General features: G+C 44.3%; 1 protein-coding gene across 1 annotated transcript in view; it reads left to right on the top strand.

Moving 5' to 3' along the window:
• Window positions 1-14,440, top strand: part of WIPI2 (WD repeat domain, phosphoinositide interacting 2) — an 80,366-nt gene that overhangs the window by 46,594 nt on the left and 19,332 nt on the right. Inside the window, exons 8-10 of the mRNA XM_068244847.1 lie at window positions 4,231-4,338; window positions 5,731-5,895; window positions 12,907-13,014. Coding sequence (XP_068100948.1) covers window positions 4,231-4,338; window positions 5,731-5,895; window positions 12,907-13,014 — 381 coding nt within the window. The remainder of the gene's footprint in view (window positions 1-4,230; window positions 4,339-5,730; window positions 5,896-12,906; window positions 13,015-14,440) is intronic.

Consider the following 14,440-nt stretch of genomic DNA (forward strand, 5'->3'; position numbering starts at 1 on the left):
TTAATAATTAAACTTCCTTACCTAAAGTGAGTTTGTCGTCTGTGAAGTAAGCCACCTCATCCTTTTTTCATTTTATTGATTTTTAAAGTGTTTTATATACATTGGGCGCCTCTTTACCGTCTACTGTACCTTACTCCCCCCACCCTTCTGGGAGGGGCGCCTTGCGCACCTATCCAAGGGGCGCAGGTTTTTTGCGAAGAGAGCGACCGAGTCCAGGACTGCTGGTAGGCCTGAGTGGAGTCAGGTTTAAAACACTCTACCTGCCTGAAGTGGTCGGTTGCCCCCTTTGCAACCCACCTTTGTGAGTACCCTTCTATAAAGTACTTTTTTATACCCAATACTTGTTACATACTGCACCATTTGGGCTCCTGTTTGTGTTTGGTTTTTTCCCTCCAGTACTGTACATGTGAGAAGTGGAACGAAAATCATACATGATTCCAATTTTTTTTTTTTTTTTTTTTTTTTTTTTTTTTTTTTTTTACAAATCACTAACTGCAAAGAGGGGTGTGCGTAACTATTCAGCCCCCTTTGGTTGAGTGCAGTCAGTTGCCCATAGACATTGCCTGATGAGTGCTAATGACTAAACAGAGTGCACCTGTGTGTAATCTAATGTCAGTACAAATACAGCTGCTCTGTGACGGCCTCAGAGGTTGTCTAAGAAAATATTAAGAGCAACAACACCACGAAGTCCAAAGAACACACCAGACAGGTCAGGGTTAAAGTTATTGAGAAATTTAAAGCGGGCTTAGGCTACAAACCTTTCCAAAGCCTTGAACATCCCACGATCATTTAGAAAAGGAAGGAGTATTGCACAACTGTAAACCTACCAAGACAAGGCCATCCACCTAAACTCACAGGCCGAACAAGGAGAGCGCTGATCAAACATGCAGTCAAGAGGCCCATGGTGACTCTGGATGAGCTGCAGAGATCTACAGCTCAGGTGGGGGAATCTGTTCATAGGACAACGATTAGTCTTGCACTGCACAAAGTTGGCCTTTATGGAAGAGTGGCAAGAAGAAAGCCATTGTTAACAGAAAAGCATAAGAAGTCCCATTTGCAGTTTGCCACAAGCCATGTGGGGGACACAGCAAACGTGGAAGAAGGTGCTCTGGTCAGATGAGACTAAAATTTAACTTTTTGGCCAAAAATGCAAAACGCTATGTGTGGCGGAAAACTAACACTGCACGTCACTCTGAACACACCATCCCCTCTGTCAAATATGGTGATGGCAGCATCATGCTCTGGGGGTGCTTCTCTTCAGCAGGGACAGGGAAGTTGGTCACAGTTGATGGGAAGATGGATGGAGCCAAATACAGGGCAATCTTGGAAGAAAACCTCTTGGAGTCTGCAAAAGACTTGAGACTGGGGCGGAGGGTCACCTTCCAGCAGGACAACGACCCTAAACCTAAAGCCAGGGCAACAATGGAATGGTTTAAAACAAAACCTATCTGTGTTAGAATGGCCCCGGCAAAGTCCAGATCTAAATCCAATTGAGAATCTGTGGCAAGATCTGAAAACTGCTGTTCACAAATGCTGTCCATCTAATCTGACTGAGCTGGAGCAGTTTTGCAAAGAAGAATGGGCAAGAATTTCAGTCTCTAGATGTGCAAAGCTGGTAGAGACATACCCTAAAAGACTGGCAGCTGTAATTAGAGCAAGAGGTGGTTCTACAAAGTATTTACTCAGGGGGCTGAATAACTACTCGCCCCACTTTGCAGTTTTTTTTGTTTTTTTAAATGTTTGGAATCGTGTATGATTTTCGTTTCACTTCTCACGTGTACACCACTTTTGTATTGCTCTTTCACGTGGAATTCTATTAAAATTGATTCATGTTTGCGGCAGTAATGTGACAAAATGTGGAAAACTTCAAGGGGGCCGAATACTTTTGCAAACCACTTTATGTTTAGATTTATTCATGTTTCCTAATGCCTACTGTTTTCACTATCACCCCCAAGGGGACATATATACTATTGTATGTTTGTTTTCTCCTGTGGTTATAAATAACTTTTTTTGAAACTAGAAATGGAAGGAGTATGGCACAACTGTAAACTTACCAAGACAAGGCCGTCCACCTAAACTCACAGGCCGAACAAGGAGAGTTCTGATCAGAAATGCAGTCAAGAGGCCCATAGTGACTCTGGACAAGCTGCACAGATCTATAGCTCAGGTGGAGGAATCTGTCCATAGGACAACGATTAGTCTTGCACTGCACAAAGTTGACCTTTATGGAAGAGTGGCAAGAAGAAAGCCATTGTTAACAGAAAAGCATAAGAAGTCCTGTTTGCAGTTTGCCACAAGCCATGTGGGGGACACCGCAAACATGTGGAAGAAGGTGCTCTGATCAGATGAGACCAAAATGGAACTTTCTGGCCAAAATGCAAAATGCTATGTGTGGCGGAAAACTAACACTGCACATCACTCTGAACACACCACCCCCACTGTCAAATGTGGTGGCAGCATCATGCTCTGGGGGTGCTTCTCTTCAGCAGGGCCAGGGAAGCTGGTCAGAGTTGATGGGAAGATGGATGAAGCCAAATACAGGGCACTCTTGGAAGAAAACCTCTTGGAGTCTGCAAAAGACTTGAGACTTTGGCGGAGGTTCACCTTCCAGCAGGACAATGACCCTAAACATAAAGTCAGGGCAACAATGGAATGGTTTAAAACAAAACCTATCTGTGTTAGAATGGCCCAGGCAAAGTCCAGATCTAAATCCAATCGAGCATCTGTGGCAAGATCTGAAAACTGCTGTTCACAAACGCTGTCCATCTAATCTGACTGAGCTGGAGCTGTTTTGCAAAGAAGAATGGGCAAGGATTTCAGTCTCTAGATGTGCAAAGCTGGTAGAGACATACCCTAAAAGACTGGCAGCTGTAATTGCAGCAAGAGGTGGTTCTACAAAGTATTGACTCAGGGGGCTGAATAATTACTCACCCCACTTTGCAGTTTTTTTATTTTAATGTTTGGAATCATGTATGATTTTCGTTCCACTTCCCACGTGTACACCACTTTGTATTGGTCTTTCACGTGGAATTCCAATTAAATGTATTCATGTTTGTGGCAGTAATATGACAAAATGTGGAAAACTGAATACTTTTGCAAACCACTGTATTGTCACCATACTTTGTACTAGCGACATAATTAAAATCTTGTGATAACCAGGACAAATAGGCAGATAAAATGTGTGGTTTTTATGTACAGTAGCAGTGTTTATATTAAAGCTATAGGGGATGAAATTGGATAAATAGTGTTTTTTTTTTTCTTTTTTTTCCTTGTTTTTTTTCCCTTTAAAATGCATAGAAAATAAAGTAATTACTGAAAACAAGAAACTGAAAAAACAAGATTTAGATCATTTCATGGCAAATGAAAGGGATGAGTACTGAAAGGTGAAAATCGCTCTTGTCTGTTAGGGTAAAAAACGCTTTGGGGTGAATTGGTTCATTTCTATGAAATGCTGACTTAAAAAGCAGAAAAGAGAAGAATAACATTTTTCTACATGAATAGACTCTAGTCTAAAGCTCTTGTCTCTGTCAACTGAAACTTCATCTATTTTAGAGCCACAAACACTGGCTCACGCGACAGCTGGGGGCCCTGGACTCTCTCTCTCTCTCTCTCTCTCTCTCTCTCTCTCTCTCTCTCTCCCTCTCTCCCTCTCTCCCTCTCTCCCTCTCTCCCTCTCTCCCTCTCTCCCTCTCTCCCTCTCTCCCTCTCTCCCTCTCTCTCTCTCTCTCTCTCTCTCTCTCTCTCTCTCTCTCTCTCCAAACCACCATGCGATACCTAGAGGGAAGTGCGAGTAGGCCCCAGAACTCACCACCAGGGAATTCACCCCCACTGCCTCTATACTGAATGCTGACTGCAACACACACAATAGCTTACACTCAGCTCTAGCAATTTCCTACCTTTATCTAGTCAGCAGGCGCCTGTCAGCCAATCAGGTGCACAGTTCTACACCCTTTGCCTGCTGTACCAAATCTAACAGGAAATGCATAAATTAGGCAGCATTCAGGTGGGAGGTTTTGGTTGGACTCCCTCCCTAACCACTCACCTGTCACCTGCATCCTGGAAGCTGAATTTAAAACCACAAACAATGGTTCACAGGACAGCTGGGGGACCCCACACTCTCTTGCTATCTGTTTTAGAGACCAAACTTGTTGAAAATTGCAGTTAATGTAGTTATGTTTGCATTACTTATCAATGGTTATTTTGAGGCTGATTTATGTCTTATGTTTTTAGGTGTGTGACGATATTTTCCCTAGCTTTCAGCATGGATGGAATCTTTCTTTCGGCTTCAAGTAACACAGAGACTGTGCATATTTTCAAGTTAGAGACTGTGAAAGAGAAGTATGTATTTGCTTTGCTTACATTTGTCAATATCTTGTTTTCAGTGTTCCCTGAATACTTGTAGTTTGCAATTGGTGATCATAGAATTTTGTAATGCAGACATTGCAAGTGTTACAATTCATGGTTAAATATTAATGAACATTCATGTAATCCTTCCAGTTTGAGATATGGCCTCTTAATTAGAGCTACATTATTGCAGTATATTTGAATACTTGGGGGGGGGGGGGAGAATCAGTTGAAATCAGGATTTTATAAACCAGCTAGGGGACCTAAGCCCTTTTAAAAACTGCTGGCTCTAGGTCTGTCCCACATGTCTGTGCGCAGCCGCCGCACGCTTGCATCCCGCACCAACAGCCGCCCACAAAACCATGGGCAGGAGGAGGATGACGGAGGGACACTATGGGTTTTATTATAAAGGATACATAAATATTGAATGCATTGGTACTATTTGAATATATTGCTTGGATCTGGAAAGTATCAGCCAATAATGTTTAATTTAATCCAATCCCTCTAGTCCAAGTGGGCAACAGTCCTTGTATGTGTGTACGGAACTTTAGTTCTCAGTCATAAATTGCACTCTTAGGGCTGGAACCCACAAGAGCGTTTTTTTGAGCATTTTGGCAGCGCTGCGATACGCTAGCGTTTTGCCAAAACGCTCAGCTGATAATGGATGGGGCAACTTCCACAGGAGCGTTTGCGTTTCCCAGAAACGCAAACGCAGGACCTGCAGCATTTTGGGAGCGTTAGCGCTTCAATGTAAAGTATTGAAACGCTAGCAGAAACGCTCAGCAAAACCTAAACTGAGCGGTTTTGCTAGCGTTTTGCGGTTCAGCACACTGTAACAAAATTAAAAATAATTCACAGGACCAATCAGGATAAAAACGCGAAACGCAAAACGCTACACAACCGCTGAGGAAAAAAATACACTGTTGCAAAACGCGACCGAAAACTCGCATGAATCCGCTTGCAAACCGCTCATGCAAAACGCTAGCGGTTGCGTTTTGCGTTTGCGGATTTCAGTGGGTTCCAGGCCATACTGTTTCAGAGTTGCACGCCATAAAGTTGGGCAGTTGCTTACTTGAAATGTTACAGCATTGTGTATTATTGATACTGTTTGATGCCACAAACAATAACTAAAGGGGCTGTTCATTCCCACAAATGAGAATCATCATCATTATCATGGCTTGTGGTAGAGATGTCTCCATGAATAGTTGAATGCATACCTAACATTGAAGTAAACTGATGATAAACTCTGTGTTGTATAAAATGTTAACTTGCGGCAAACAATTACCGAGCCTTTCTAGACTAATCTGACTACAGCAAATTTAAATATCTATTGTGATGCATTTTACCATGTTTTTCTTTAATTGAGATAAAATATTTATTTTTCAGGCCTGTTGAGGAACCGACCACCTGGACTGGTTACTTTGGAAAAGTCATCATGGCTTCTACAAGTTACTTGCCCTCTCAAGTAACCGAAATGTTTAACCAAGGAAGAGCTTTTGCAACTATCCGCTTGCCTTTCTGTGGGCACAAAAACATTTGTGCATTAGCAATGTAATTTGATTTTTTTTTTTTTTTTTTTTTTTTTTTTTTTACTTTAAATCCTCATTGTGACTATGTGTGGGGAATATGTTTTTTTTTACCCTTTACAGCTCTTGATTAAGGATAACCTCCCTGTTGACACAGATTTGGATGGGGAAACATCACTTATCCCACTAACACAAATCCTGGTACACACATCCAATTTTACCACGTCCATGTAGTATGAGGGCTAACCTGCACAATCTGTTCAAGGTATCTTAAAATCGGTTGGCCCTCATACTGCATGGTGGTGGTGGTAAAATCGGTCAGTGATTGGCCAATTAAAATTGGATGGATGTACACGACCTTAAACTAAAAGATTATTTTTAACATTCAAATGGCATGTACAGACATTGGTGTATATGTTACGGCCAGAACCCGAAGTGTGGCCACTTCGCGTTCTGGCCGGCCAATGTGCGAAGTGGCCGCAGCGCAGCGGCCAATGTTAGAAATGTTATGTTTATGCCGTCTCGCTGCGGCCAAATTTAGGACAACTTGCTTAATTGAATTAAATATAGCCGGTGGCAATGTTAAGCCGCCGGCTTTCCCACTGCCTCTCCCCCCCCTCCTCCCCCGCCTCTCTCCTCTCCCTGCCTCCCATACAATAAGTAGCAGCCGGCAGGGACACGCATGTCCCCGAGAGTCGTTCGTCACGACAGGGGAATCCTGCCGTTCCTGCAGAGCGGGTGCTGGCAGAAGCAATGTCTGCAGCCTCCCCGCTCTGCTGCCCCTGCCGCGACGAACGACTCTCCGGCTGCATGTCCTCGCCGGCTGCTACTTATTGTATGGGAGGCGGGGAGAGGGGGGGGGGGAGAGGAGGAGAGAGGCAGTGCGAAAGCCGGCGGCTTCATCTATTACATTGCCGCCGGCTATATTTCATTAAATTAAGCAAGGTTGTCATAAATTTGGCCGCAGCGAGACGGCGTAAACATAACATTTCTAACAGTGGCTGGCCAGAACGCGAAGTGGCCACACTACGGGTTCTGGCCGTAACATATATAAAGAAAGCGGAGTTGTTTCTGTCTAAAAGCTGTACTCCTTCTGGATTCTGTGGCAGAGTGAGAGGCTTAATGCCTCTATCATTTGTATTGTTGCCCCCTTTCTCAATTCCATGCATGATCAGAAGTCTCTTCTATCTTCTGTCGCCTATTAATCACCTTGCTAGGCTTAATGAGCTGAAATGTGTATTTTGCATTGCATAAATACCATCTGAAGGATTTTAGTTTTTGCCTAGAAGTAAACTTTTTTTTTTTTTTTTAAGATTTTAGTACAGTAATACAACTAATGTAACCATAGTTAAAGGATACCCGAGGTGATGTGACATGAGATAGACTTGTGTATGTACAGTGCCTATCACACAAATAACTATGCTGTGTTCTTTTTTTTTTTTTTTTTTTTTTTTTCTCTGCCTGAAAGATTTAAAGATCAGGTATGTAAGTTGCAGTGCCTGTCTGAGTCAGGACGGGGTCAGACTACAGTGTGACCCTCACTGATAAGAAATTTCAACTATAAAACACTTTCCTAGCAGAAAATGGCTGCCAAGAGCAGGAAAGCGATAAAAAGGGTCAAGTTCATAGATTTTAGCCCTGGCATACTTCAATGAATGTCATTAAGCAAAAACAATAGAACAGTAAAAACTTAAAGTAGATTTCAATATAAACTAAAGCTGTTGAATATCTTAAGTCTTTTTTTAGGAGAAGGAGGATAGATACAATTTCTTATTTCATTAGTTTATTTTTACTTCAGGTGTCCTTTAATGTATACTTGAAAAATATATAAGTGGGGGTGGAGAAGAGATGTGGCTAGATACTTAAAGGGCAGTTTCTAGGCTAAATTGCTCCCAGGGCTAGGGTGTAAAATATTGTGCCCCGCATGGGCTAGAAAACTTTATTTACAATGGGATATGTAGCCCCAAGTATAGGTAGCCAGTTACAGGGGCCCCAGTGAAGGTTAGCCAGCCATAGGTACCCCAGTATAGATTACCAGACATAGGTGCTCCAAGTAAATGTTAGCCAGCCATAGGTGCCCCAGTATAGGTTAGCCAGCCATATGTGCTTCCGTATAGGCTAGCCAGCCATAGGTGCCTCCCAGTATAGGCTAGCCAGCCATAGGTGCCCCCCAGTATAGGCTAGCCAGCCAAGGGTGCCCCCCAGTATAGGCTAGCCAGCCAAGGGTGCCCCCCAGTATAGGCTAGCCAGCCAAGGGTGCCCCCCAGTATAGGCTAGCCAGCCAAGGGTGCCCCCCAGTATAGGCTAGCCAGCCAAGGGTGCCCCCCAGTATAGGCTAGCCAGCCAAGGGTGCCCCCCAGTATAGGCTAGCCAGCCATAGGTGCCCCCCTGTATAGGCTAGCCAGCCATAGGTGCCCCCCTGTATAGGCTAGCCAGCCATAGGTGCCCCCCTGTATAGGCTAGCCAGCCATAGGTGCCCCCCTGTATAGGCTAGCCAGCCATAGGTGCCCCCCAGTATAGGCTAGCCAGCCATAGGTGCCCCCCAGTATAGGCTAGCCAGCCATAGGTGCTCCCCAGTGTAGGCTAGCCAGCCATAGGTGCTCCCCAGTGTAGGCTAGCCAGCCATAGGTGCGCCCCAGTGTAGGCTAGCCAGCCATAGGTGCCTCATTATAGGCTAGCCAGCCATAGGTGCCCCATTATAGGCTAGCCAGCCATAGGTGCCCCATTATAGGCTAGCCAGCCATAGGTGCCCCATTATAGGCTAGCCAGCCATAGGTGCCCCATTATAGGCTAGCCAGCCATAGGTGCCCCATTATAGGCTAGCCAGCCATAGGTGCCCCATTATAGGCTAGCCAGCCATAGGTGCCCCATTATAGGCTAGCCAGCCATAGGTGCCCCATTATAGGCTAGCCAGCCATAGGTGCCCCATTATAGGCTAGCCAGCCATAGGTGCCCCATTATAGGCTAGCCAGCCATAGGTGCCCCATTATAGGCTAGCCAGCCATAGGTGCCCCATTATAGGCTAGCCAGCCATAGGTGCCCACATATAGGTTAGCCAGCCATAGGTGCCCACATATAGGTTAGCCAGCCACAGGTGCCCCCGTATAGGTTAGCCAGCCACAGGTGCCCCCGTTATAGGTTAGCCAGCCACATGTGCCCCCGTATAGGTTATCCAGCTACAGGTGCCCCCATTATAGGTTAGCAAGCCACAGGTGCCCCAGTATAGGTTAGCAAGCCACAGGTGCCCCATTATAGGCTAGCCAGCCACAGGTGCCCCATTATAGGCTAACCAGCCACAGGTGCCCCATTATAGGCTAGCCAGCCACAGGTACCCCATTATAGGCTAGCCAGCCATAGGTGCCCCAATATAGGCTAGCCAGCCATATGTGACCCCAGTATAGGCTAGCAAGCCACAGGTGCCCCAGTATAGGTTAGCAAGCCACAGGTGCCCCAGTATAGGTTAGCAAGCCACAGGTGCCCCAGTATAGGTCAGCCAGGTATATGGTGTGTCTTCCTATACACTCCTCCCACAGGCTTGGGGGGATTACAGAGAAGGAGGGGGAGAAGCCGCACAATGGGACTTGGCCGCGGTGGAGGGGGTCCCGTCTCCTTCCTCCCTCTCCTCAGGTCAGCCTCTGTGCTCCCTCCTCCATTGCTGAAATGTCTGGCGGCGGGGAGTGTGTAATCGCTCACCTTTCAGGCTCTAGTTGATGTCTATGTAGTAGTTACACTATTTTCTGTGAGCGGCGATGTAGAGAGCAGCCCAGCAGCACGTGGACATCACCTGGAGCCCGAAAGGTGAGTTATTACACGCTGCTGCCAGGCATTCCAGCAATGCAAGCTGGAGCACGGAGGGGGAGACGGGGGCCCTCTCCACCGCGGCTGATTTCCATTGTGTGGCTGCTCTCCCTCACAGCACCCCGGGTGGTAACCCGGCCCCGCCTGCCCCTAGAAACGGGGCTGGATAGTGAGAGCTTGCCCACACACAAGTATAAAAACGTTGCTGAAGTTTTTCTGAGCTCAGGAATATGCAGACACTTTTTTCAGTCCCTATTCTGCAACGGTCTATATGACCGCTGTAATATTTATAAAGGTTTTTGTTTGTTTGTTTGTTTTTTTTTTTGCCCATTTTACAAAAAAAATGCCTCAAACCCTATCCCATGAGGGATTGTACACTGATAAATCCAGATGCTGCATAATTCAATATTTAAAAGTGCTGATGAAGTCATAACTTGCAATTACAATTTGTTACTGTTACTTTTTACATAATGACAGCCAAGTTCATTTCACGGTTCATCTTCCCTCTTCAGACTAGGAATAAACTAGGCAGAATCGCATATGCGTTTTCCACTATGTGCTATGGGGGAAAACTCATGCTATTCTGCTTAGCGTATTCCTACCCAAAATGTGGCAGGAGAGAGCACATGCCTTATGTGCTAGTTTTAAAACGGTGAAAGGTAAACCTGCAATGTGTAACCTTTAAACTGAATAAATGAGTTACCATTGAAGTTCTGAAACTCAAGTAAAATGGTATTGTGCATTCTGTGTGGTGTCTTAAAGAGTAACTGTCGGGCATAAAATAAAAAAATCTATTCTTTATTTTTATCTGGTAAACAAGTAATAAGGATGCTAACCAGGCAATACAAAAATTAAAATCACTCTTATTTTCCTTCTCCATAAAACATCATTCCCCAGTTTCCCTGGCTCTTATTTGGTACATCTGCCACACAAAGGAAGTTGCAGGGAATGCTGGCTTTAGTTCCCCCTCAGACTTAACTAATGCAGTTTGATTGGCTGAAGCCTCTTTGCCTCCTTTTTTCCCCTCCCACACTTCTGTTCCTCTCTGATTGGCCAATATTTCTCATGCTGAGACAATGCACTCTCTATTGCAGAGCAGGGTGGGAGTGTCTGTAGACTGGGAGGAGTGCTGGCAATGATACAGAGTACGGGCTTGTCACACACAAGTTTGCAGATTTTTTGTTTTTTTTAAGCGCTGGCAATTTAAAAAATCGCCCTAAAAGCGCTTGTGCAATGATTTTCTATGAGACTGTTCACGTGTGTTTTGATTTTATTAAAATCGCAAACGCGCTACATGTACCATTTTCTGAGTGCTTAATGGAAGATATAGGTAAATCGCAAAGCGCTTGAAAAAGCGCTTTGTATTGCGAATTACCAAGTGCTTTTATAAATAAATACATTGGCCCATATGCAATTAATTTTTCTCCTGCATTATCTCCTAGGAGATAATTTTCATCTTCTCTTTAAAATAACTTTTCAGCATTTTAAAATTGAAAAGGTACTGAAATGTTGATAAAAACCCACTATCAAAATCATTTTGAGTATTTTCTTGCTTACTGGTAGTTAGAAAATGCATTTTATGTCAAGGTATGAAAATATCACCTAAGAGAAAAAGTGAATTGCATATGACCCCTTGTATTTATCTATTTCCGGGTCAAAGAGTTCACTTCCTGAAAATGGTAACTGCTCAGCAAAAGCGGTTAGAAAAGTGATTTTCTAAGTGCAAATCGCAGGGAAAAGCGCTTTAAAAAGTGCTCTATAAATCGCATAGCGCTGGCGATTTATCATATGAACAAAGCCTAAGGGAGGAAATGTCAGGATTGGCTTCAAGATAGCCACAGACAAAATGGAAAACCCTAAGGGTTTTCTCTTCTTTTAGTATAGAAAAATCGCTAAAATCAAAATGTGGACAGTGCAATACATATGTAAGTAGAGCAAGTATTTATCTACTTATATATGTGGGATTTTTTTCTGAGATAGTATGGCTGACAGCTCCACTTTAAAGGACAACTGTAGTGAGAGGTATATGGAGGCTGTCATATTTGTTTTCTTTTAAACAATACCTGACAGCCTAGCTGGTCTATTCGGCTGCAGTAGTGTCTGAATAACACCAGACACAAGCATGCAGCTAATCTTTTCAGATCTGATAATGTCAGGAACACCTGATATGCTGCATGCTTGTTCAGGGTTTATGGCTAAAAGTATTGAGGCAGAGGATCGGCAGGATAGCCAGGAAACTAGTATTGCTAAAGGGGCACTATGGTTAAATAACTGCTTATAATATCATTTAATATAAAATATGTGCAATTGTAGCAATGTTTAACACATATATTGTGGCAGGATAAACGTCTATTTCAATATTACATTACCCTTAGTTAGAGATGAGTTGCGTCGGCAGAGGAAATTATCTGACGCCAAATCAGCACATACCATTGTGCAGTAGGAGGCAGCATATCCGCTGTATGAGCTGCTGTTTTAATCCCCCCCCCCCTTATATATTTCAAGAGAGGATTCCTCCAACTACTAACTGCTCCCTCAAGCAGTTTTACTACTCATGTAAGCCGCCGTACATCTCAGGACATTGACGTACGGCTCTGATGAAAATAATGCAGGACACAGCTACATCGCAGAGAGCTGGTCTCCACAGCAATGGACAACAATATGTGTCCGTTCCTGAGCCAGCTGGGATGCCTCAGAGGGGAGCATTTTTTCATCAGAGCCGTACGTCAATGTCCTGAGACGTACGGCGGCTTAGATGAGTAGTAAAACTGCTCGAGGGAGCAGTTAGTAGTTGGAGGAATCCTCTCTTGAAAAATATAACGGGGAATTAAAACAGCAGCTCAAAAAGCTGATACGCTGCCTCCTACTGCACAATGGTATGTGCTGATTTGGCGTCAGATAATTTCCTCTGCCGACGCAACTCCTCTCTAACTAAGGGTAATGTAATATTGAAATAGACTTTTATTCTGCCACAATATGTGTTAAACATTGCTACAATTGCACATATTTTATATTAAATGATATTATAAGCAGTTATTTAACCATAGTGCCCCTTTAAAATGAAATCTATAAAAAGCCTCCATATCCCTCTCGCTTGAGTTATTCTTTAACTGCTGTCATGATTTTATAGAAGCACACGTCTTTGGGAGGTGGAGGCAATTATAGTTGCTGTATTTATTATTGTTACCTATTTATATTCTTGATGTGTTAACCTATAATCTATGATATTTACATTTAGGATCCAAAAGATCCCACGTTTACTTGTGGGTGCCGCAGATGGTTACCTTTACATATATAACCTGGACCCACAGGAGGGTGGTGAATGTACGCTAATGAAACAACACAGGTAAAATGAAATGGCTCTAATGCAATATGTTTAAAAATAATAATTTACCAGGCGATTAAAATTTCTCAACCAAAACTGGCTGCAGAAGGCTCTTTTACGATTTAAAGAGACTCTGTAACTTGAAAAAGATCCCCTGGGGGGTACTCACCTCGGGTGGGGGAAGCCTCCGGATCCTAATGAGGCTTCCCACGCCGTCCTGCGGCCCACGGGGGTCTCGCTGCAGCCCTCTGAACAGCCGGCGACAGGCCAGACTGTAATTTCAATATTTACCTTTGCTGGCTCCAGCGGGGGCGCTGTGGCTGCATTCGGCTCGGAAATAGACGGAAATACCCGATCTCCGTCGGGTCCGCTCTACTGCGCAGGCGCCGGAGACTTGCGCCTGCGCAGTAGAGCGGACCCGACGGCGATCGGGTATTTCCGCCTACTTCGGAGCCGACAGCCATCAGAGCGCCTGCGCAAGAGCCAGGAAGGTAAATATTGCGTCACAGCTGTACGGAGGGCTACAGCGAGACCCCCGAGGGACGGAGGACGGTGTGGGAAGCCTCATTAGGATCCTGAGGCTTTCCCCAACCGAGGTGAGTACCCCCCAGGGGACGTTTTACCGTTACAGTTCCTCTTTAAGCACTTTAGTACTTGCTCTTTTAGCACATTATTTGTCATCACCCCCCAAACTACAACCAGCTGCAGTGATAAACTGCTATGCATACAACTGAATGGAGTTGCATGCTTGCTGGCCTTTTAATGAAAGTGAGAACAAAAAGTTCTTGCGTGAGAAGAGCAAACCGGTTTCTGCAGCAGAATTTTAAAAGCAGTTGTAGGTTGCATACATTTTTGAAAACCCTTGGTCAGAATAAGTAAACAATGTTTTCTTATCTATTTAAGTAGTCTTGCAATGTATAAAATGTAACTTTCAATAACTTTCCTTTACATTATTATTTAAAGGGAACTTAAACTGAGAAGGATATGGATTTTTCCTTCTAAAATAATACCAGTTGCCTGACTTTCCTGCTGATCCTGTCTCTCTAGTCACAGCCCCTCAACAAGCATGCAGATCAGGTGCTCTGATTGAAGTCAGACTGGGTTAGCTGCATGCTTGTGTCAGGTGTGTGATTCAGCCACTACTGCAGCCAAAGAGATCAGCAGGACTGCCAAGCAACTGGTATTGTTTAAAAGTAAGCATCCATATCCCTCTGTTAAGGTTCCCTTTAAACCAGTGATGGCTTACCTTGGCACTCCAGCTGTGGTGGAACTACAAACCCCATGATGCATTGCAATACTCTGACAGCTCTAAGCATAACTCGGGGAGGCAGAGGAATGATGGGATTTGTAGTTTTGTCACAGCTGGAGTGCCAAGGTTAGCCATCACTTCTTTAAACGATACATGACACAAGGCAAAGCTAAGCACAGAGGTACAGTATCTTCATGC

Source organism: Hyperolius riggenbachi, chromosome 7, assembly GCF_040937935.1.
Source record: "Hyperolius riggenbachi isolate aHypRig1 chromosome 7, aHypRig1.pri, whole genome shotgun sequence".
NCBI lineage: Eukaryota > Metazoa > Chordata > Amphibia > Anura > Hyperoliidae > Hyperolius > Hyperolius riggenbachi.